Source organism: Aethalodelphis obliquidens, unplaced genomic scaffold (genome assembly GCF_003676395.1).
Source record: "Aethalodelphis obliquidens isolate GAN/ISIS:26980383/991018 unplaced genomic scaffold, ASM367639v1 scaffold19, whole genome shotgun sequence".
Taxonomy (NCBI): domain Eukaryota; kingdom Metazoa; phylum Chordata; class Mammalia; order Artiodactyla; family Delphinidae; genus Aethalodelphis; species Aethalodelphis obliquidens.
In genome coordinates, this window is record NW_020837963.1 from 27,270,752 (window position 1) to 27,295,704 (window position 24,953).

The window sequence follows — 24,953 nt, forward strand, 5'->3', positions numbered from 1 at the left end:
GAACGGTGGCGATTAGGCAAGGTGGTACCGATTTGAAGCAGGGGGGTGACTCTCAGACTTCCCAGACGCCTGCTTGGTGACTTCAGAGAGCACTGTGGTGTCAGAGGGTGACAGAGTGAGAGCAGGTGGTTGATGGTTAAAGAGCTGGGTTCTTGGAGGAATGTAGGGAGTGATGGAAAGAGGGAAGTGAGGCTAGTGCCTGTTGAGGGCAGAGGACGGGGAGAGCAACTCTGTTTTGGAAAGATTTTTATTCAAAACAAAATAAAAACAGGTTAAAAGTTTGGGGTTTAGTTACTTTAGAAATTGAAAATGCCTCATCAGGATTTATGGATAGCTGAGATCTTAAATGCACAGTGCTTAAGAGTTTCAGTCGGGAGATGCGAATTGGAGTTAAATCCCTGAATGCTGTAAATGCAGTAGGTTTTGCTGGAACTTGGTGTCACATCGTAGGTATTTTGCGTGGAAGAGATCCACCTAGGTTCTTCCAGTTGGGGTTGTGGATGACCTTCGCCATGCAGATAAGCTGGCTGGTCTGATGTGCTGGGCCCGTTCTGGGAAGAGCAGTTTGAAAGGCAGCTCATCTTGTCCCCGCCGTTACATGCCAGGTCTGCCTGTGGGTAGTTACCATGGGAGAGCGTGGTCTGGAGTGATGGGTAGGGTATTGAGTAGCAAGGACGAGCATTAAAGAGGTGGCCGTGCTCCGAGACGGTTGATGGGCTTTTGTCCCCATGGCACCAGGAAGCGTCGTCTTGTTTAATCTGCACAACTCCGTGATAGGCTGTATCATTTTGGGGTGGTAGAGACACAACTATTATTATATACTGTTTAGAATCTCTATGTAAAGAGTTAAACTGATTTTGAAACTGTTCTTCAAGTTTTTCTCAGGGAAGCAAAGGTGCTCAATTTCTGATCTTCGTACACCGGTTTTTGTTTAATTTTGATAGTGAAGTGGAGTTCTTGGTGGTGGGAAGGTGAGCAGTTGAGGAGAGCGGTGGGCCTGTGTGTGAGGCGATGTGTGTGTGAGGGGACATGTGTATGGGGACAGTCTGGGTACTGCCTGGGGTCCTGCCTCCGGAGGCTTCCTTGCACCAGTGAGATCTCATGACGACTCCTCCCCGGTCCTCTCAGAGGGCAGAAGCACATAGGGGAGAAGTACTGTTCTGGATGAGCTCTTAGATTTGAGCACTGCCAAATGCAGGTGGCTCTGTGCTTATTCCCATTCTGTCTGGGGGAGCAGTAGGAATATGTGCGACCCAAGGTCTCATGTGAAGTTCTAGCTGCCTCTTAAAAATGCAGCCATACTCAGGAGGACTGATGTGAATTGATCACACCTTGACCTAGATCCCTAGCCCCTTAGAAATCCAGGGGCCCTGTGGCTGCAGAGACCGCTCACCCCCAACAGTGGACACGTGCACACGCATGTATGTTGGTGTGTAGTTTTCTTGGAGTTGGTGGATCTCCTGAAGCCCATCCTAAGGATACGTGAATTTCATAGACCTCTTTCTGAACAAGTACTCTGGGGACCAGACATGTGAATGAACTTGAAGAGCTGGTGCCTAATTGGGGTTGTTTTGAGGCCTAGGACTCTCCCAGAAAGGGCCAACCCTGAGCAGAAAGAAAGCCGGGTGTGGGGTTAGCACCCCCCAGCCCTGGAGAAAGGCTTTGCTCTCTCAGTGCCGAGAGAAACAGCCGCGAAGCAAAGTGAAAGTCTAGAGATGCTGTGGACTTTAAAATTAGACTCAACGTGGAAACTAAAACATGTTTTGTTTTTTTCCTTCCCAGTTACACTGTAATTTGAATTGTTTTAAGTTTGTCTTTGGACCAAATTAACATTATGTTATCAACAGCGGGAAGGGACCTACTGAAAAAGTCATTTTATTACATTTAGAGCTTTGTTAAAGAGCGAAGTCTTGCTGCTTAGGATAAAACTATTTTCTAGAAAAGTCTTAATTCATAAGCAAAATGACATCATTTTTCAGTTTTAAATGTACAGTTTTTTATCTCAGGGGTTTATCTATCAATTGCAGTTAATTAAATCAAATTAATTCTCATTTTTAGATAACATATTAAGTAGTTTCAACATAGAGGCTATGAAAATTGTTTCATTCTCCATCCTGAAATAGCATTTTAATTTTGCGTTTTAGAAATTAAGTTGAGGGGCTCTTAGTGTATTCAGGCTTTAGGTTAAAGCACTACTGAGTTCTTAAAACACAGTTGTCAACAGATATCTTACTTGTGCCTTTAGTGTTTCTTCCTATACTACAGACTTTTCAAAAGGGAATAATGTATCAATTAATGTGGTCCCAGCAATCATTTTATTTGGGCCTGGGGAGTCATACAACATTTTGTTATTAGTTTGGTGTAGATTTTGAATGTATGGGCTTTGAATGTGGATAGAGTTAAGAATAAGTAGAATAAAAATTATGTGTATCTTTCCCTTAGTAGATCCACTTTGTTTCTGAATGAAGTTACAGTCTTTTGAATTACATCAGTGTTTCTCAAAACTGGAATCGCTTTACTGGAGGATCTGCCGGGAGGATTTTTTGGAGTTCTTGTCGGCTTTCTGCATCCGCTTCTGCTCTGTCTCCAGCATGGTTTCACCCCACCTCCCATCGTTGGAATTTCACAGCTCTTGTTTTAAGCAGATTCTGCTGTAGACCAGGAGGACTGTTGGCCAAACAGGGGACTGCAGGCCATTTGCTCAGAACAGGCATGTAAAGGTCTAGAGAAAATGCTGGAATGCTGTGTTCCCCACATGGACGTTTGAGAAATAGAAGACATTCCTGAGCTTTATTGAGTCTTAAAATTAGCCCCTCACCCTACTTCCAAATTTCTAATATTTTGGGGTCAAGTTGGATACAAAGAGTTGTACGTGACATATTTCTGTCTTTGTCTGGTTAATATGGATTGTATATTTGTGCCGAAATTATAAGACTTGGAGTATTATTTTCAAGAATTGAAGACATTTAGGAATCTTTATTTTATGAAGTTCTTGGTAAATTTTTGTGATTATTGCATATTTGTTCTTGTTTGAAAATACTTTTAAGTTTATAGCCATTTACCTAAACGTAAGCACACTGTACACTAGGAAGCACACTGTAAAGCCTGAGGATGGTTCAAAGCACTGCGACTCTTTACCCTCCTAAAACCGTAACTATGTGAGAGAACAAAAGGGTTTGCTTTTTCGTCTTTATCTTGCTTTGCAGCAGTTTTCAGAGGTAGATTGAATTAGTGCATCAGCTTTTATATTTCTACTCGAGTTTTGTTTACTGAGTGATTTAAGAAACTGCGTTACTGATGAATGCTCAAAGTGCCTTAGAGGAGAAGGCCTCTGTGACTTGTTGTGACTTAGAAATAGTATTGAGCAGGCAGGCAAGGCTAAGAGACACGGTGGCTTTTGTGCGTCCTTGAGTGGGTATTAAGCCTCAGGAGTTCGGTTTCAGGTTTCTGACAATCCTGTTAACAGATGTTAGAATCCTGTAGTCCCATGTCTCAGTCATCTCAGCATTTCTCATTTCTAACTTAAAAACATGTCCATTAAAAAAATTTAAGGTACCATTCATTTCATCTGAAATCGCTCATAAATCTGATATAATGTGGTTTCGAAACAATAACCAAATAATTTAGTTTCATTTATATGCTGAGAATAACAACTGGTATTTATTGTTTATACTTATGCAATTTTATAGATGGAGTTTTAACATTGAATGCGGAGAACACTAATTATGCCTGTCAAGTTCCGAGCTTCCATAAATGTGAAATCTGTCTGCTATCTTTTCCAAAAGAGTCCCAGTTTCAACGCCACATGAGGGATCACGAGCGAAATGACAAGGTATGTATTTTAAAAAGGGATGTCAGAAATGTGAGCGTTGAAACTGGAGGAATTGTGAAAATCAACATGTAAACATTTTTCTTATTCCTAAATTATGGAACATTCCATATTATGTAAATAAATATTTTGATGTTTTGTTTTTAGTTGTAGTTGTATTTCTACCCATCATTAGATAATGAAAGAAAGTGAGAGCTAGTCTGGTGAATCTAATGAAGTTATTTATGAGTGGACAAAGAAATAATCTTAAAATATGACTTTCTTCAGTAGTTTCAATTTCCCTTATCTTTTTTCTCACTGCTGTGGCCTCTCCCGCTGCGGAGCACAGGCTCCAGACGCACAGGCTCAGCGGCCACGGCTCACGGGCCCAGCCGCTCCGCGGCATGTGGGATCTTCCCGGACCGGGGCACGAACCCGTGTCCCCTGCATCAGCAGGCGGACTCTCAACCACTGCGCCACCAGGGAAGCCCCAATTTCCCTTATCTTGGTGTGTTTTTCTCCAGCAGGCAGTGTTACCTTTAAGTGGTCTTGCATTTTAAGAAGGTACTTGAGATGTTTTAGATCTTATTTCCGCAGGGAGCAGTGCTCTCTTGAATAGGGATTTGAACTCTCTTGCAAGTGTGCCCCTTGTGGGGTATGTCAGGCGTGTTAGTGTGCTAATGGAATGAGCTGCCTGAGAGTTGGAAAGTGGCAGTTAAAACGACAGTGAAGAGTGATTGCCGGCTTTTCTCTAGGCTAGGAGGGTGTAAGCTAGTGAGCCATCTGAGACCAGAAAAACACCAGGGACCTCTTTTCTGGAGGATGGGATCTGACCAACTCCAGCCCTACTTTCGGCATGAATGATGCTGCTGTAACTATGATAATGTGGTACTGACACCAGTACCAGCTGACATTACTCTCCCAAGCTGAAAAATCTGAAGATACTGACCCATTAGGGTCTTGATGTTTACAGGAGAAATACCAGTGATTACTTTATCTTTCTACTAGTAAGTGGCAGAATACCTTCCATTTGGGGGATATTTTAGATGAGGATAAGCAACTCTGTTAAAATCTAGTGAAAGTTTTCACAATTACTTAGTTTACTTGAAGTGATTTTGTTTACAGCAGTGGAGTTGTCATAAAAGAAGGGAAAAAATCCCACCCAGTGAGTTGAAGTGTCTCACTTTTATTTTCGTAGTGGCTACATTCTGATACGTTTATATGCAGCATTTCTTATTAGAAATATTTTCTACATAGATGTGGTGTCTCCTTACACTCCTTTGAGAAATACTGTAAGGAGCTTTACTGTGTCCGTTTTGGATTTATTGACTTCAGGTCCAGAAGGACTTCAGAAGTTCCTTAGAAAACTTATCTGTGGATTATGGTGCTTGTTAATATTTGAATGACATTCATTGTGGAAAGATTGTGTTTCAGTGCTTCTCGACTTTTTTCTCCACCTAGCCACATCGATGTGACCAGTGCCCCCAAACCTTTAATGTTGAGTTCAACTTGACACTTCACAAATGTACCCACAATGGGGAGGATCCTACCTGTCCCGTGTGTAACAAGAAATTCTCCAGAGTGGCTAGTCTCAAAGCACATGTTATGCTGCATGAAAAGGAAGAGGTAATTATTTCAGCCTATACTTCGTTCACGGATTTTTAAAATGCATCTGATCCTTAGTCAGGAGGATGTTAGGGTTAAACTAGTTTTAAAAAGCCTTTGGTATAGGTTTCAAGGAGTCAGTTATCATTAAATTTGCCTTGGCTAGTCTCCAGGTCACTGGTAAAGTGTTTATTTCGGGGTCATGTCAGCACCTTGGGGTAGAGACATTTTAGTGTGTAGTATATTGGGGGGATCAAAGTATGTCCACAGTGGCTGGCAGAGGTGCCCCCCACTCTTTTTTTCTTAATAAAAATTAACTTTTTTAGGATTCTGAGTGGCCAAAAGTAAAGTTTCTGCCTCTGAAGATGGTAGAATCTCCTTGCTTGGCTCCTGGATCCCCTGACACGTGGGAATTTGGGAGAAGAGAGGAAATTCATGATGACCCAAAGCAGTTTATGCACCACAGTGAATAGTCCTGAAAGGTCCACAGGCCTAGTCTTGGGACAGAGTGAAGGATGACAGGGACGTGCCGCTGGTGTGCACCAGAGAGGCCTGCCTGCTCTTGGGACGGGTGGGCTCACTGTGACATATACACGGCTGTTGCTTAAAGTATTACCCCCCATTGTTACCATAGAAAACTAGGGAAATGCAAATGTAAAAAGCAGTCACCCAGGGATAATTACAGATAACTATTTGGTATAGTTTCCTCCAGAGACAGAAAAACATACAGCGTTTAAATTGCATATATAAAATTTGCATCCTGAAAATTGAGTTTATTATACTTTGTATATCGGTTTGTGCCCTCTTTTTATGTCTTTAATTTTTTATATAAAATAATTTATTTTTATCTTTTAAAATCTTATTGTATAAGTAATACATGTTTATTTTGGAAAAAGTTAGAAACTAAAGATTAACAAAAGTAATGTAAAAGAACCAATAATCACACCAGTGGGAGAGAACGCATATGCAGCTGACCTTTGAACAACGCAGGTCTGAACTGTGCGGGTCCACTTAAACGTGGAGTTTTTCAGTCAGTATGTATGACAGTACTACGTGGTGCGGAGTTGGCTGACTCCAAGGGTGGGGAGCCGTGGACGTGGAGGGCCGCCCTGAGGTTATGCTCGGATTTTCAACCGCGCGGGGTCGGCGCTCCAGACCCTGGTGTCGTTCAAGGGTCAGCTGTGTAGTCTTTCAGGCTTTTTTTTTTTTTTTTTTTTGCTAGACATATACTTCCCATAATAGTTTATATACTTAAGGATAGTTTTTTTAGTGCAAATACATACTGTTTTGTAACCCACTCTTTTCCTTTAATACATTGTGAATACATCTTTTCCTCTTTCACTTACTGAATCATGAGTGTTTTCCCCATGTCACTATTTTAAATTGCTTTATTAAAGTCTTCAGCATCTGGATATAGCATCATGATCTTTTTACCATTTCCTTTGTTATTTAACCTTTAAGTTGTTTATACTTTTTCAGTATTATAAACAGTACATCTTTGCATGTATCTTTAATCGTTTCATTAGGATAGATTCCTAGAGTTGGATTTACTGAATTAACAAGGCTTTTTCAAGTTCTTTATAGAATGCCACGTTATGTTTTCGAGAGCGCATGCTGCTCTATACCTTCTCCTGCAGACTGCAGGCCTGTCTGTCTTACTCAGCTGTAGCGCTGTCCAGAAATGGCCATTGTTTTCGTTTTAAAAGGCAGAACGTGTTTAATTTTGGAATAAGTTCACACAGTGAGACTCAGACAGCAGAGAAAGGGTTAGAGAGTGAGACTTAAGTCTCCGTCAGGCCCAACTTTCAGTCCTCCTCCCAGGAGCTGCCTGCACAGCGGTCTCTTCTGCATCCTCCCAGGGGCTTTCAGTGCGCGTACACATCTCTGCATCCCCGGTAGTACCACGCAGTAGCAGTACTCTGTGCTTTTTCTTCAGTTGGCTCTGTCTTAGGTATTGTTGCAGCCGCCGCATGGTGTTACACTGTATGCGTTGTGTACACCCGTGTCATAATCAGCAGGTCTCTGCGCAGGTTGTTTCTGCCCTTTGTGTGTAGCTGCAGTGAGCAGTCTATTCATTGACAGGTTCTGGCTCTTACGATTTGCTTGGAAATGCTTCCCAAGTGTACAATCACCATTTTTTAAAATCCCACCGTGTCTTCTAATGCAGGTCCACAAGATGTAGGGCGCACCTGTATTTCAGAAATCCTGAGTTCACACTCATTCCTCCAACCCCAGCCCCTCCGTACAGGGCGCCCACCTGCCCCCCAGTTCCTGGTTGTGTGTCCCTTCCTCCACGGCGGGGCGGGGCTCCCAGCAGTGCGCACGCCCCTTCCCTCGTGTGCTCGGTGGTCCTGTGTTAACACTGGAAGTCGTTTCACAGTTGCTTGGCCCAAACCACTGTACATGAAGCACGTTTCGGATCTGGGGTCAGTACAGGGTTGTTGCATTCGTTTGCTTTCTCTTTTAGGCCCCCTTCCCATTCTTACGATCTGCGGCCCTCAGTTTACTGCCCTCAATTAGGGTCGGGCTTGTAAGACCAGAGACAGCCCCATGCAGGCAGAGTAGGGATTGAGGGCCGGGGAGGTAGTCTTTGAACATTAGGGTAGTAAGTAGTAGCCGTCAAAAAGAAACAAACAAGGGGCACTCAGGAGACTGGCTCCTTTCTGTAACCCTGCCCCATTCCTGGGACCACGTTCTTGGTTTTCAGTGTGACTTTGCTGTATTTCTCTTTGTAATGATAAACAAATGTTTGTATGTTTCTTATTTTACTTTTCTGGTTTATTATTAATGTGGACTTTAGAATTTTGCCTAATTAAAAATTAATTGGTATTTTAATTTTGATTGCATTAAATTTTTAGATTGTTAAAGGGGAGAATTGAGCATGTTTAAAATATTGAATCTTTATTGTCAAAATATTCAGTAATGTTTTGTTCAGATGGGTTCAGCACATTATTTAAATTTGTTCTTTTTTTTAAAAAATATCATGTAACGGCTCTTTCAAATATGTATTATTTGTTATCTGTCTATAGGAAAGCAGTGCATTTTTGTATATTGGTTTTGTAGCCTGCTGTTCTACCAGATTCTCTGAGTTTTCAGGTGTACAGCCTCATCTACAGGTAATAATTAGGTGAGGAGATTTTTGGTTTGGTTTGGTTTTCACCTAGTACATGGGGGGTTTTAAAGTAAACCAGATCTCACCCCTCGAATTTTCGAACAATTTTGAAATAGTTGCAGGCATCGTGTTACTACTGCACCTCTAAATACTTCAGTTGTATCCCCTAAAAACAAAGACACTTTTCCTCATTATCACAGAACAGTTACCACACTCAAGAATTTAACGTTGCTCTAATAATCCATCTTCAGACGTCTCCATCGGGAGGGGCAAGGACTGACTTCCTATGAGAGTAGGTGGAGAAGGGAGTTGTGAGCAGAAGAGATACCTCTGCCTTTGACCCTAGAAGAAAAGCGTGAGGACAGGTTTGGGTGGACAGGGGATGCAGGTGTGACAGTGGAGTCCAGGCCCTTCCTGCTGGCTTAGGGCAGCTTTCCCTTTCTCGGTTTGCAGCTTCCGTAGTCTCTGTGTCTCAGCAAGTTTTCCACTGAGCCAAACGCTAAGAGTTCTTTTTCTGAAGCAGTTAAATCTAAGAGGTCCAATAAGTATTTATGTCTTAAGTAACTTAGTAGCCATTTGAAAAACTACCGTATGTAAATTAGGTACTTCGTAGCTTTTTAAACCCTGCAATTTCCTGTTTCACATTGATTTTCACTCATTCCCTGCTTTTTAACCATAGCGACTACTGAAAGCCAGCTTCACAACGTTACGATGTCATTGAAACTGAACGGTATTGAGCCAGTTGTCCGTGTGATGTGGGACGGTTGTCGAGGGTCGTGTGTCTTCCCTTGAGGGCGTCTGCTGTCCCTTGGCCCCTGCGAGTCTGTTATGGTCACTGCCGCCTCCCTCTCGGGCTGGATTGGGGCTGCAGAACCTCATTTTTCTCTGTGAAATGGAGACGTTGCCTTGTCTTCACAGAAGAATGAGGTGGTGGAGAGAGGCATGGGTGTGGGAAGCCTGCTTTTGGGAAGTGGGAGCAGAGCCTGACCAGGGACAGATACGTGGGTTGTGTTACACGTACTACAGGGGTCGTGGCTGCGAACGGATCTGTGTGTGTTGGGTGGGAGGGGAGCATGTGGCTTCTTCACAGCGCCCTTCAGCCCGGTAGGAGGTCAGATGGTTGTTTGCATCAAGGTTCTGTGACGGCATAGCGAATGAGTCAGTTGTTGGCAGAGGGTTGAAACGATGTAACATGCGGTCTAGGCCGCATCAGCAAGGGGGTGAAGCCTGGGGTGTGTGTGTGTGTGTGTGTGTGCGTGCGCGCGTGTGTGTGTCAATCCTCAAGGGGGCTCACTGCGGCGGGTGGGGTGGGGGCAGATGATTGAAGCCGTTCCGACTGTCCTGGTGCCCCGGGTGGACCCAGCCCTGGGGGTGATGGCATAGGGCGGGTGTGCCCCTGAGCCGGGGCCCCGCACCTCTGCCAGCCGCACACCACCGATGCAGGCCAGCGAAACTGCTGTGCTCCATCCTAATGCTTCTTCAGATACACCTTTAAAAATTTTCTCTACCTCCTCCATGACTGGAAAGAGAAATAACGGTAATTCATCATTTCCAGACACTCTTAGGTTTTTATACATTATTTTCAAAACCTTCCCTTCATTCTGTTTTCTCTTCCACACCCTTTGTCCAGATTCTTTTCCACACTGTCCCCCAAGTGGAGCTCATAGTCTCTGATGTCTGCCTTTATCCCGTTTCCTTGTGTCGGTTTCTCGTTGCTGTGACGTCGTCTCCTGAGGTGGCAGCCCCGTCATGCGCAGCAGCTGTGATGGCAGCTTGGGCAGCCTGGTCTCATCTGCATCCTTGCTGCAGTGGTGAAGCTCCAGCTGTCTTTGTCTTTCACTGTTGTAGGAGCGTAAACAGTTCATAGTTTCTGGCTCCAGACTTTTTTTTTTTCCCAAAAGGCCTTTGAGGAACATAAACAGTTCATAGTTTCTGACACCTAGATTTTTTTTTTTTCCCCAAAAGGCCTTTGAGAAGCATGTATTTTCTGAAACCAGTTGACTTTCATTTCTATTACTACTAACCTGTCTTCTATTTTCTCTCTTGGAATATAACAGATTCTCTCTTAGATCAGTAAATAATCACAGGAGAGGAACAGGGCTGGAATAGTCAGAAGGGAGGTTTTTGTGTAACTGGTTTGAAGCTGGGGATGGAAACCGTGAAAATGCTTTATCTTCTTGCCCTTGCGCCACTGTGCTGCCGGGGACAAGGCTCTGGAAGTTGAGAAGTGATATTCAGTAACTTGACCTTAGTAACCCCATGCTGAACAGGAATTCAGGACTAGTGGTTTCACATGAGCAGAACAACGACAACAAAAAAGGTTTGCAGTGCTTATTTCTGATGGGAAAATGTGTTGGCAATATGTAAAAAATCGGGTGCTCTTTTTTAAAAAAAGGGTTGTGTTCGGGTGCAGGTTGGGAGTTTTCCTCTCTCACCTAACAGTCTGGTGTCGTACAGTACAGAGCTGGTGGGGTGGCCGAGGTAGTCCGGGACCCCACGTGCTCTGCTCTCTGTGAGTGTTTCTTGTACCACGTGGCTTACAGCGGAGGGAGGGAGGGAGGTGGCGCGTCTGCTGTGGGAAGGCCAGATCCAGAGGTGGGCGGAGCATCAGCCTGCTGCCATCCTGTCGAGCGGAAGGGGCACGGTCGCCACACAGGGTGGTTAGTGTTAGGAAGGTCGGCACACAGCCGTGTGCTCAGCTAAGAAACCCATCGTTGCATAGAAGAAGAATAGATACTGGAACACAATTATCAGTCTTGTGCATGTATGTTAAATAATGCATTTTAGCTACCTTTGCCTATTTTGTATGTTTTCATTTCTTAGTTAATTGATTTGAATGTGGTATATTGGTATCGACTACAGGAACAATTCCTTACCTTTAGTTGCACTTAAAATTAACCGATAAGAATCCAGCTAAGATGAAGTAGACCCTTTGTGCCCCTCTTACAACTGAAAATACATAGAAATCACACAGCCGAGAGATCTAGAGGCTCCTGAGGGCGGGAAGAAGGAGGCGGGCAGCTGAGGGCTTTCAGGACTTGAGGAACGTGTGGCAGCGAGTCCCCTGAGCTGCTTTTTTGCCTGCTGTACACCTGGACAGGGTGCTGGAAGAGCCTGCAGCCTTCTGCCAGCAGGCGTAGATGAAAACACGCCAGAAGATTGGTTGCCAACAGCCCAACCTGGGAAGAGGGTGGTCTCACAAGAGAAAATCTCGTTGACGCTGCCAACCCTATTCCCGCCAGACACCCACTGCAGAGCTCGGCGGGGCTGGGAGGAGAGCGATGGTCTGCGCCAGCCTGCTCTCCTGCAGTCCCCTGCAAGCAGATGGCCCTCTGCTCCCCTGACCCCCGGGATTCAGTAGGGAGCTAGTCTTGCATCCGTCTCCTGGCGGAAGGAGGTGGCACCCAGATCGCTCCCCCCCCCCCCCCTCGATGGTGTTAGAGCGCCCAGCTAGAAGCCGGCCTTCCATCCTCTGCCGGGCAGAAGCAGGGCGTGTTCTGACTCCCCGCCTGTGTAGTCTCTCCACCGGCAGCACCAAGACTCAGCCAGGTGATGTGGGATGGACCGGTCTGCACGGGGCAGAGGGGCCCTGTGAGGTGGCCCTCCACTCCCCAGCTGGTCCTGCCTCTGAACAGGGTGAAACCGGCCAAGAGATGAGCCCAGTGGACGGTGATGGAAACCAGTGCTGCTGGGGCTCAGAGGAGGGCGGTGCCCTGTGGGGTGGGCTAAGGTTTCTCTCCTGCGCTGAGCGCCATTTTGAGGCGGACTCCTGTAGGAAAGGAAGAACGGCTGCTGAGAAAGCCCGGGCAGGGGCAAGGACAGCGCTTGGGCATTGGAGCCTGGGGGCTCTGGGAGAGGGAACGGGGTACAGAGAAAGGTCGTGGGTGGCCCCGGGGGAGGGGCGGCGGAAGGGCAAGCATTACGGGGTGAGTAGCCTAAAGGCGGTTAGTATTTAGCGTATTTTATACTCTGTTTGACTTTTAAAAAGTTATTATATCTTCAGCCAGGTGGGGGCTGATAAGAATGCCATGTTTCCCTGGATGATCTGCTGGCCACTTAGCGGTCACTGGAATTCCCCCAGGACCACCAGCTTCTGGGGCAGGCACTAGCCACCGCCTCTGCCTAGAGGGCCTGCCGGGAGCTCCGACTGCGGGGAACGCGGTACAGTGGACGTCCGCCAGCCGCGCACAGGCCTCGCACTCCCCCACTGAGACTTGCTCGAGGTGCCAGGTCCTGGGCAGGGAGGGAGGCCCGTCCCGGCTCCTGGGTCTGGCTGGGTGTAACACAGCGGCAGCACGAAACCTTCCACCACGAGGTCTGTTCGGTTGTGGCCCAGCATGTGCTTGATCCTGCTTTCGCAGTATGAGCAAATTGTACATAAACCAGAGTTTCCACTCGGAAAATTCTGGTCAGTTTCTGAGTAATATCCATGTAGATGTCCCCTGAAATATACTAACCTGTCATTTGGTGAAGAAGTACCTGAAAAGAGGGTGGGTCTGAGCCAAAGCAATGAGAGTCAGGAGGCGGGTGGGAGGGTAACAAGTCAGGGTTTATCCGTGATTGTAAGTCATTAGTGAAAGGAGAATCCCTTGCTGTACAGATTCAGGGTGTGGATGCCCCCAGTGCTACACTCAAGATAGGCAGCAAATTTTGTTAGGTGGTTTTTAAATTTTTGACAGTTCCCAAGAAAGAAATTTCTTTATTATCAGCAAGATACTAACAAGATAGTTCATTATTTCCTTAAATTATTATATAGTAACACTAATTTAAAGTTACTTAAGTTGGCGTCATTCTTGGATTGCTCAAAGTATTCCATTCATCCTGTCTTTTCTGCAGAGGATGCTCTGAGTAGTACCAGTGAACAACCTCATGTTAACGCTGTTTCTGTGCATTTACGAGACTGTCAGGTGGAGTAATTAGAAGAAAGTGTGATGGGAAGAAATAGCTATATATTTCGTTGTTTGGAAATAATAGTTTATTCTCATTGACAGGTTACACTCATTCTTTTCCATGTTTGGATCATTTAAATAAATAATTGTATTATAGAAGGTCACATGAGTAAACTCATTGAACTTTGTACTGAGTCAACAGTTCATTACTGAGTACTTCCTCTGTGCCAGGCACCGTTCAGCATCTTACATGCACCGTTGTACTTAACTTTATAACAACCCTGTGAGGGCAGGCATTGCTGTCACCACTGTTTCACAGACTTTGAGCGGTCAACACCCCCAGATACACACCGCTGGTGACCGGCAGCCTTCACGTGAACCAAGGCCCAACTCCAGAACATCTGGACCAGTGCTATCCTAATTGAAATTTGAGTAATTTAAAATTTATAGTGGCTATATTTCCAAAAGTTAAAAAGAAAACAGATGAAATATATTTTATTTTAATATATTTATGAAAATATATCCAAAATATTCTAATTCAAATGTTAAAAGTTGAGCTATTTTACATTCTTCCTTTTTTTTTTTTTCAGTAAGTCTTTGAAATCCTGTGTGTATTTTATACTTATTCCATAGCTCTGTTCAGGTGCTCAGCCAGGCACTTCTGGACAGAGTCGCGGAACTCTCGTAATCGACTACCCGTAAACCAGATTGAAAGAATGATAGGTGTTTCCGTTTAAAAATTTACCAGCTGTCATTTTGTTTTAAGGTAGTCTATTAAACTGTCACCTTAATTTAAATTCTTTCCTGACGCTTTTGTGGTCATTCTGCTTCTCTTTAAAGTTTTCACAGCAAAGATGGACAAAATGCCATTTACCCAGCAGCCAGTTTGAAACAATTCGCTTTGCTCAGAAATTGTATTGTTCTCTCATCCTTTTCCCTATGTTTCTATCAGGAAAGAAATCATTTTTATATGTTCATATTTGGACATGATGATATTATTTGTTGAGAGGTGAAATAGTGTTTGTTCCAGAGGAAAGCATCCTTTGTGTATCAGCCATTTACAGTATGAGTTCTTTCAAGAGGTGATGGCTCTGAAGTGTTTGCTCTGCTCACGGGCGGTCTTTGCCTTTGCAGAACCTCATCTGCTCTGAGTGTGGGGATGAGTTCACCCTGCAGAGCCAGCTGGCCATCCACATGGAGGAGCACCGCCAGGAGCTGGCTGCGAGCCGGACTCACGCCTGCAAGGCCTGCAGGAAGGAGTTCGAGACGTCATCACAGCTGAGGGAGCACATGAAGACGCATTATAAAATTAGGTGTGAGCCTTTTCTTGGGCTAAAAAAATTATACGGTACCTTAAAAATGGGCATGCTTTGCTATGACTGGTTACACATCTTGGCTGCTTTAGAAGCAAGAACAGGGCAACTCATCTCACGTGGTGTCGGGATGTCTTTCGTAGCATGTGTTATGTGTTGTGTCTACAGTAGGACAGAAAAGGTCGAAAATTTAAATGTCAGACTGTATGGATAGACGTTTTTAGCTATATTATAATGTTAAAAGGTATAGAACAGAGTATTATTGGCAATACATTTTTATGGGCAGGTAACAAGGTGTGTAGAGTGGATTCACAAAGGCCACATTAGCACCCTTTTTACTGAATTGGTTTATTTATACTACCTATTTAGAACTTACATGTTTAAATAGTTACTGTGCTTAGTGTGTATATAAATATATAAGTAAAACTTCATTTAATCATTACAAACAACCCTTCAGGCCTGATACTTTTATGTCCCCATTTTGCAGATGAGAAAAGGTAGACTAGAGAGACCAAGTAACTTTCCCAAGGTTTTACAGCCATAAGTCAAGTGTTAGGGATTTAAACCCTAGTAGTCTGGCTTTAGTGCTCATAATATTAGCAACCACGCCTGTATTTACATACATATATACATTTATTCCTAGTAAAACTTAACATGGCTTCGAAATTTTGTATTTGACCTATTCCTGATTATATATTTTTTACTGCTATTTCCTTCTCTTAATGATATGAAATGCAGAGTTGTTCCTGGCCCTTTGTGCTAAGTTAGCCAATGGTGGTGATCAGTGGTCACACTCGTTGAGCTGATCTCTACAACAAACTATAAAAGCCCGTATTGATTAACTTTTTAATGACAGTATCATCAGTTTAACTTGCCACCCTTCCAAGCTCCAGTATCTAGGAGCTATCTGTACTGTTTAATAACAAGCACCACCACAGCAAAAGGTCCCACACCAGTTAATAAAGTTTGTAAAGTGCCTGAGTGTTTTGTAGTATTTATGTATTCTCTTTGGCATTGTGTTTTGGAAGCGTGGACTGAACATCTCCATATGATCAAAGTTCTCCTGTCTTTCCCACTCCCTTCATATTGCTGGTTGTTGACTAATGTGGTTCCCACCTGATGCTTTGTTATTTCGGCGATTTTTAAACTCCCCAAATGTAACGCATGTGTCCTATCACACTAGATTTTTATTGTGATGACGTTCTAGCACAGGCTCTTTTGATTGTCCCCGAAGGTCTTGGAGAGGCAACTGAAGGTGCGTACGTGGTCACCGCGCACTAGAGCGCGCCGGCCCCTGGGCCTTCCAGGGGCCGGGCAAGCTGCCTCCCTGTCGCGGAGCTGCCGTTTAGCAGGGGAGACAGACAGCGGCCAAGCAATCGGATTAGCCGGCGCAGGCTTCAGGCAGTGGGCGTGTTGAGAAGGAAGTAGGATTGGATTCACCTGGGGTGACGCTCCAGGGATGGGCAGTTGCTGAGGCACCTGTCGGATGTAGGCCTTTCTTAGGATGGCCGTTTGAAGTGGGACCCAGGTGAGGAGCAGGGGGAGACGGCCCTGCAGGTCTGGGGGGCATTCTGGGCCTGGTGGGTGGGGAGGGGGGCAGTTGCCACAGTCTGAGCCGCAGGGGGAGGCCGGTGTGATGGGAGCCGGCTGCGGGGTGGAGTGGAGCTCACGGGGCTGAGTGCGAGGCGGCCGGGTCTCGGAGCTGGAGGGCGCTGAGCCCATCCGGGAACGCAGGTGTTACCCCAAGGGCCGCGGGAAAACCTGGGAAGGTTTGGCCCACGGATCTGGCTGCCCAGCCTTCAGGCCGCAGCCTGGCTGCTGTGTGGGTGAGGTTGAAGCAGGGAGACCCATGGATCGGGGCCACAGAATGGCGGTGCTGCTCTCAGGCCACGCTGGTGGCTGCAGGGTGGAGAGATGGGAGCTTCTTTGGAGGTGTTTTGGGGTGAGACCAGCAGCTTCTGGAGATGGACTTGAAGTCAGGGGTGAGGGAGAAGGAAGAATCCAGTGTAACTTCTAAGGTTTAAACTTCACAGCTGGGAGCTGCCGTCTCCTGTTGTGGAAAGGAGCAGGCTGAGAAATAACAGGGCTTCATTTGGGACTGACTAGGTTTGAGGCGCCCAGGAGCCCGCAAGGGGTGTCAGCTAGAGAGTTAGGTGCCCAGGGCTGCTGCACAGAGGAGGAGTCCGAGTTGTTGGAGATCATCAGCATCTAGGAGGAGCCTGGAGCAGGCAGCACACGCTCGTGTCGACGTAGAAACCACACCTGCACAGGTCTGTGTTTGATCATCACAGGGAAAGCTTTATCTAGAAGAGACATTCCGACTCTCCTCCTCCCCAACCAAAAAAATGAGTTTTATGATATTGATACACAAAACTAATCCATGGATGTGTGTGTGTGTCCTACACACTTCTATGTGGTTGATTTCTCATTAAAGCACATTCTGATGGCCAGTCGGCCTAACCTTTCCCATAGGATTTTGATTTAGAAGTGGTGGCACAAGGGATTCGACTTACTGAGTATTTTCCCTCTACTTATACTAGGGTGTCAAGTACAAGGTCTTATAATCGGAACATTGACAGGAGTGGATTCACGTATTCATGCCCACACTGTGGAAAGACGTTCCAAAAGCCAAGTCAGTTAACTCGGCATATTAGGATACACACAGGTACGAGATACATTGACTTTTGGGTGATTTCCCGTGCGACCTTAAGGGAAGAAAAGGTGCTTTAGAGCCAGCTAGACCTGAAATTTAATCTTGCCTTTTCCATAGTTTGCTGATAACCTTGGTGTTACTTGTGAGATTTTGAGTAGGTAGTGAGACGTGTGAGTCTGCGGCCACAGGGGAACGTTCTGCCTGGAGGGGTAGGTTCGGGGTCTTGAGTGTGGGTAACTTAAGTATTTTCTTTTAATCCATCAGATGCTGGCACAGTATGGAATGATGTTTTGATCATTTTTCTCCCTCTCTAGGTGAAAGACCATTTAAATGTAGCGAATGTGGAAAAGCTTTTAACCAGAAGGGGGCGCTGCAAACTCACATGATTAAGCATACAGGTGAAAAACCCCACGCCTGTGCCTTTTGTCCTGCCGCTTTTTCTCAGAAAGGGAATCTCCAGTCACACGTGCAGAGAGTTCACTCAGAGGTAAGCGTCACACTTGGGGGTGTGGTCCTCACAGGTGTGCAGTACGTCACAGGCTGCACGGATGGCTCTTGAGTTAAGAGTGAACCTGAGAAATTCTCCATTTTAAATGTAGACGAAGAATTTGTGCAGAGCAGACCCTGTTTAAAAAAATACATATATGTGGGCTTCCCTGGTGGCGCAGTGGTTGAGAGTCTGCTTGCCGATGCAGGGGACACGGGTTCGTGCCCTGGTCTGGGAAGATCCCACATGCCGTGGAGCAGCTGGGCCCGTGAGCCACGGCCGCTGGGCCTGCGTGTCCGGATCCTGTGCTCCACAATGGGAGAGGCCACAGTAACACACACAGACATACACACATACATGCAGACACACACATATACACACACACAAGACATACACACATATACACACACAGATATACACACATACATACACATGTACGCAGACACACATATATATACACACATTTGAACCTTTCTGGCCTATTATACATGGGAGAAATATAAAATACTATTTTTTGTCTTTTCACCAACAGTATTATACCTTTGATGAATAAATGTTTGGAAATAATCATAATACCATTCTTAGTTATGGTCCGTCAATCTGAATGTTAACCTATGTCATCCCTTAGTGAACCTGAAACAGACACTTCCAAGTGTAAGAAATTGAGAGACAAATGAAATTGAGGAGAAAGTATTTTTCTGGTGCTAGTATTGCTGACCTTGCATATGGGCCCATTCACATTTTCTATCAAACAGAGCCCTGGTCGGTGTATTTCCCTCCACACTGCATGTTAGCTAACTGTTTCAGCCAAACTGATGTTCCTAATTTTTTTGTTGTCTCCAGGTAATACTGATTTGCAAACCCTGGAAGTATTTCTCTTAAATTGGTTCAGCTTTGCTCTTATTATTATTTTTTTTAATATTTATTTATTTTTGGCTGCATTGGGCTCTTTGTTGTGGCGCGCAGGCTTCTCTCTGGTGGCCTGTGGGCCTCTCTCTAGGTGCGGCGTGCGGGCTCAGTAGCCATGCGGCATGTGGGATCTTAGTTCCGTGACCAGGGATCGAACCCGTGTCCCGTGCATTGGAAGGCGGATTCTTAGCCACTGGACCACCAGGGAAGTCCCCACCTTTGCTCTTGTTAATTGTCATGATTTGGTGTCTTATTTAGTCTAACTGTAGATTATGAAGAAATATTTAAGCAACACAAATACTTTTATCATGGATCATTTATTTTATATAACTACAATACTTTGGAGGATGAAAAGCATCACATTCCTAAAAGCATACGTATATCTTTTAATTTTTTCCTTGGAGTAAATCCTTAAGTAACACTAAAATGAAGAAAACCCTACATACTTCATATAGTTTGTAAAGAGACTGAGAATTTCATATGCAGTGAAGTTGCTTTTAAAGACTAAGTTTTATTATCTAAGACCCAGAGACGCTAGGAAGAGCATGTACGTATTCGTGAGGTTCCCTTCCGATCTGAGAACAAATGTGGGCTGTGTAAATGACTCTCGTGGAGCTCCCTCTGTGTAAAGGTTGCTGAGGAATAGCAGTGTGTTTAAATGCACAGCAACTGGAAAATGGCCCCTGAGAACAGTCCCAGGCGTCCTCGTTGGTGCTCCCGGCTTTAGGAAACCCTTTCAGGGAAGGCCGGGGACTCGCCTGCCCCCAGCCTGGGGACACCCTGGGACCTGCGGTGGGACGGGAGCAACCTCTAAAGATTGCTTGTAACATTATCTAATCCTGTGATGAGTCTAAAGCCGTAAAGTTCATTCTTAGCAAGGTGCTAGGTGGAGTGGAGGTCTTAGCCAAGTTCAGAGCCGGCTGGGCTTGTTGAGTAGTGCAGAGAGGATACTGTAGGTGCTTCCTCTGTGCCTGGGTGGCCCTGTCCCTGCTACTGCCTTGTAGTCCACTCTTGGCTCTGTCGTAGTGTTAAAAAGTAGTCACTATTAAAAAAAAACCAAAAAATGCAGTCACTGCCGTGGACGATTGGACTTGGTGATGGAAAATGTATACATTGCGTGGCCATCCATCCTGACTTGTATGTTCAAGGCTCAGAGTAAAATTATATCTAACTGTCTGGCCTTCATTATTGCACACTGTGCTTAACCATTTAAGAAGTTGAGAACATGTCAGACATTTTTTTACTAGAGCACAATAACTGAAAACTATGATTTTTCACTTAACCAGTTCTGATTTATAGAAAAGACTGAAATTTCAATTAATCTCATACTGGAAATATTGATTAAAGAGTTGGGTCATTGATTCTAGACCTACCTAACTTATAAGAAAAGGTATGATAAAGGGTTAGATTATTTCTGTCATTTTAATTGAATGATAAATTATGATTTGCCATAATTTAAATATTTTAATCTAACAATTGTAAAAACTTCTTTTTTCTTTTTTAAGGTCAAGAACGGCCCTACCTATAATTGTACAGAATGTAGTTGTGTATTTAAAAGTTTAGGTAGCCTGAACACTCATATCAGCAAGATGCATATGGGTGGGCCACAGAATTCAACAAGTGCTGCAGAGACTGCTCACGTTTTAACGGTAAGCTTAGTAAGCTGGTTGATAGCAGGTGTTCTTTTACCAAAATCTGTCATCTTAATTATGACCTTGAAAATTGAATATTATTTAGAATAGTATTTAGCACCGTAAAGATGCTATGGAAGTTTCCTGTATGGAAGTACGGTGCTACTTTTATTTGTTTGTTTAATGAGTGAAAGGAAATCAAATTTTTAAAAACTTTAGAATAATATTAACGTGATTCTGATTTATGGACTGTCATCTGAACCGGTTAGAAATAAGACAAAATGTAATCATGTAATCATTAATTTATGAAATTGTAATTCCTATGGTCAGTGTTATTGATGATGATTATTGAATATTCTTTATCCTTATGTTATACTTTAAGAATCACATCTCTCTTTAAAGTAATATTTCTCCAGGTCTACTGTGACAGTGATACTTTTTCCTGAGACCTTGGACTTCTGGGAAACTCAGTTGTATTTTTCAGTACATGTATTTGAAATTGTATGACCCCCAAACACACCCCCTTTTACTCCTTTTTTGTAGGCTTTCATAGCTCAGCCTCGATCTGCTACTTCTACTACCCTCCCAATTGATCATAAATGGCAGCATCTAAGCATAGAGTTTGGTGTCCTAACCAACAGCAGAGACTTTGGACGTACAGGTCTCGGGAGTGTTGAAGTAGCTCATGAGTGCCGTCAGCCGATAGTCTGTGTTCAGTCAGCAGCTGCCTCCTCCCAAACTAGAAAATAGGCCTCGTTTGTATTTAGTTCCCCAGCATGAGGTTCACGTGTAGTGTTTACTTTTTCTTTTCTTTTCTCACAATATTTGCAGCTTAGGATGATTCCTCAACTTACTCTTGATCAGGGAGGATGTTGTAAAGAAGTTCTAAAACTGGAGAATAATTAGAGTCTAATAATTATGTCTTAAATTCTATTTTGGACTGAGTATTTTTTAAATAAAATTTTCAATGTATAAATCAAGCAAATATTCATTTCCTTTGGCAGTATGCGAATCAAATATGTAGATGTAGTGAATTACCTGGAATGATAATACAAATCATTTTTAAAATTTATAGTTTCAGTAAAAAACAGAAAATGTAGTGTAGGGGTTTGGAAACCTGTGATCCACGCCACCTTTTACCCTCATCTGCGTGTGTAAGAGCGCTCTGTGTCAGGTTATACGTACTGTTTCTCAGGACTGTCTAGGGGTCAGTGTCCAGCCCCCTGAACACTGTCTCATTTTGCCTCTCCCATTTTCTAAATCTTGACCTTTGTGCTTTACTTTGGAGGGTTTTTTTCAACTTTATCTTATAATTCTTTCCTTGAATTTTTTTTTAAGCTAGTAAGGTTTTTAATTTCTGAGATCTTTCCTTGTGATCTGATTGTTTCTTTTTGAAGATACTCTTTTCTGGTTTGATGTACTTTCCTTTGAAATCTAATCAGCATTTTCTCTTAAAAGTTCTCTTCTAGTCATTGAATTGTCTCTCTTGTGCATCTCCCCACTCCTTCTTCTTTCAGATGTCTTATAGTTCTTGGTTGCCTGCATTTAAGAAGGGGAGCATCAGGAAACCTGCCTCTGAACTTTTTATGTGTGAACAGAGCTGGTTGAACTCCAGGGTTACTTATAATTGGCCAGGGAACCAGCTCTTAAAATTGGGGTCCCTGGTGGCAGAATGTAAACGATTTTTTGTTTAATCTAGGGAACTAAGGGCCACAAAAGGTGCCCTAGCTCTCCCCAAATAGTTTTTTCATTTTTATCTCTTTTAGAGGCAATCCCCCATTTTTTTGCCTGAAGGTAAGTGCCTAATTGCCATCTTTTCTATGGAGGAAGACGGGATTCATTGTCAGTGATAAGTATTTTAATTAATAGACTTTATTTTTTGGAGCAGTTTTAGGTTAATAGTAAAAGTGAGCGGAAAGTACAGAAAGCTCCTGTAGACTCCTCTCCAGCAACCCACATAAGTTATTACCCCCGTTATTACCCCTTGCATTGGTGAGGTGCATTTGTTACAGCTGATGGATGAGTACTAGTGTATTACTATTAACTAAAGTCCACAGTTTATGTTAAGGTTCACTCTCGGTGGAGCATGTTCCGTCGGTTCGGGCCAGTGTATAATGCCCTGTTATCCACCATTACAGCATCGCGCAGGGTAGTTCTCTGCCCCTACTGTCTTCTGTGTATGCGTTTCACATTCCTGGGTTTCTGAGGAATCAGATCAGCTCTCTCTTCACAAGTTCTTGGCTGTAGCTTTACAGAGCATTTATTCCTCCAATGCCCCTATTTTTTGAGAATTAAAAGAAAAATTTTAAACCACAGTGATCTCTTGCTTATTTTCTATATTTTGTAACTCTTTTACTCCTTCATTTTAACGGACTAAGAGGGAGATGAGGCTTGTGTGCTTCACCCCCATCTTGAAGCAATAGTCTCTACCGCCGCTTACAAGACTTGAATTGTAGTAGAAAAAATTCATTGAATGTATTTTTTTAAGGGCCAATTTTGTGTCTAACTTAAAAATCAGTGAGGCATTTTATTTAAAATTTACGTTTGGATAGGTATAGCTGACTCACTTTGTTATAAAGCAGAAACTAACACACCATTGTAAAGCAATTATACTCCAAAAAAGATGGTAAAAAAAAATTCATGTTTGGGATACTAATTTTGGGATTTTAATGCTCATAAGGGAGATATGCCTGTTTATTTCCTTTTTAAAAAAAATTGGTGTACAAATTAATGTAATTGTTTATATTTTTAACGAAATGTTGCTGTGTTTCAGGCCACGCTGTTTCAGACCTTACCTCTTCAGCAGGCGGAAGCCCAGGTCACGTCTGCTCCGAGTCAGCAGAGTTCCCAGGCGGTGGCCGATGTCATCCAGCAGCTGCTGGAGCTGTCGGAGCCGGGGCCTGCGGGGTGCAGCCAGCCGCCTCAGGCCGGCCAGCAGCTGAGCATCACGGTGGGGGTCAGCCAGGACATCCTACAGGTGAGCCACACTTGCCTGCTCCTGTCTGTGTTTGTCAGGGGCTGGGCGTCAGCACTGACAACGCAATATGCAGGTCTTGTCAAAGGAAAGGGGTCTTCATGCAAAATGTGTCGTCATTGAAAAACTGTATTGAAACAAAATATGCTTGTTTGAGTACTTATGGACAGTGCAGTATTTGAAATGATTTATCACTCGATAAATACAAAGTTTAAAACTATAATTTTTTCTCTGTAAGTGAATTTTCTTGAAAAGTATAGGTGTTTCAGAACTTCCTTGTATCTACCCTTGTTGACAGAGGGTAAGGAATATTTCCTCCTTTCCCACTGCGCTCCTTGGAGATAGCACTGCCTGTCTTGACAGTGTGAGCGTCCCTGCTCCTGTGGCGCTGGAGCGTGCGGAGGGCAGAGGGCTCTTCTGAGTCTTCCTCCCCGCCCAGCTCCATAGTCACCGCCTTCATTCCCAAGCAGAGACAGCCTTCTCTCTCCTGTCCCTCTGTTTACTTACTGACGTGAGCACTAACCTCTCCCCTCTACCTCTGTGGTGACAAGTTGGCCGGGGTGTGAAGAATCTCAGGTTGTCATGACGGCTGATGTCGTGAGGGTGACCCCGCTGTAGTTTCAACCAGGGATTCCTAAATGTGTTACAGACAGCTAGGGTTGTCTGAGAGAAAATTTCTAAAAGGCAAGTGAATTAATTTCAGTGCCCTTGAATTTAGAACTGTAAATGCTTGCCACACCAGACTTTGGGTGGAGATGAGATGTCAGATATCAGGAGGGATGTTTCGGCCTCCAAGGGCTGGGCGTTTCGCTCAGAGATGACTGCTTGGCGATGTAGCTCTTAACGCCCAGTGGGGTGGAGTCAGAGTTCCGTAGGTCAAGCTTGGTTGCGTCTTTGTAATTGACTTTGGCGGGCAGGTGTGGGCATCGTGCCTCCTAACCTCCTAGTTCTGTTCTGTCTCAGCAAGCCTTAGAAAACAGTGGGCTGTCTTCAATTCCAGTTGCAGCGCATCCCAGCGACCCCAGCCACGCCAAGGCCGCGGCCGCTCAGGGCCAGACTCCAGACACTCCCAGCGTTTCAAGGGAGCCAGCTGACCCTACGGCCGCAGAGCGGGAAGAAGAACAGGAGAGCCCAGAGAAGTTGGATAAAAAAGAAAAAAAGATTATAAAGAAGAAATCTCCGTTTCTACCTGGTAATTGTAGTATGCTTTAAGGTTTAGACACTTTGGGTGGCCTATTGCTGGTTTTTAAGAAACACGCCCTCCTTTTTCCTTCTGAAGGTGGTATGTTTGTTGAAGTCTCTGATAGCGTCTACCTAATAGCATTTGTTTATCGTAAACTTCGTTAAACTTACCGAGGTCCCTGTGATTAGGGCCCCTCCTGACTTGTCCCGCCGCTGCTGTCAGGCCCCTCCTTCCCTCCAGCCCTTCCCGCCAGTCTCTGCCCCTTTGTCCCCCAGTGCCGCCGGCCCTTTCCTGCCGCACCTGCTCCGGCACCTGCTCCGTTTCTCGGCCCACAAGCCCTCTGCAGCCTGCCCCAGCGTGCATTTCTGTCTTCCCTCCCGGGTCACCTG

At 44.4% G+C, this 24,953-nt stretch overlaps 1 protein-coding gene across 9 annotated transcripts in view; it reads left to right on the plus strand.

The window, feature by feature from the left end:
* The window catches only part of ZNF236 (zinc finger protein 236), a 101,289-nt gene that overhangs the window by 10,409 nt on the left and 65,927 nt on the right, over positions 1-24,953 (plus strand). For 4 of the 9 annotated variants that reach the window (XM_027118785.1, XM_027118784.1, XM_027118786.1 and 1 more), the window contains 8 exons: positions 3,690-3,832; positions 5,270-5,434; positions 14,549-14,727; positions 17,268-17,392; positions 17,695-17,867; positions 20,282-20,425; positions 23,181-23,384; positions 24,345-24,573. In XM_027118785.1, coding sequence (XP_026974586.1) covers positions 3,690-3,832; positions 5,270-5,434; positions 14,549-14,727; positions 17,268-17,392; positions 17,695-17,867; positions 20,282-20,425; positions 23,181-23,384; positions 24,345-24,573 — 1,362 coding nt within the window. Of the gene's footprint in view, positions 1-2,478; positions 2,711-3,689; positions 3,833-5,269; positions 5,435-14,548; positions 14,728-15,961; positions 16,256-16,833; positions 16,998-17,267; positions 17,393-17,694; positions 17,868-20,281; positions 20,426-23,180; positions 23,385-24,344; positions 24,574-24,953 lie in introns of those variants that run through there. The other 5 variants (XM_027118788.1, XM_027118791.1, XM_027118792.1 and 2 more) reach the window with 5 other exon arrangements.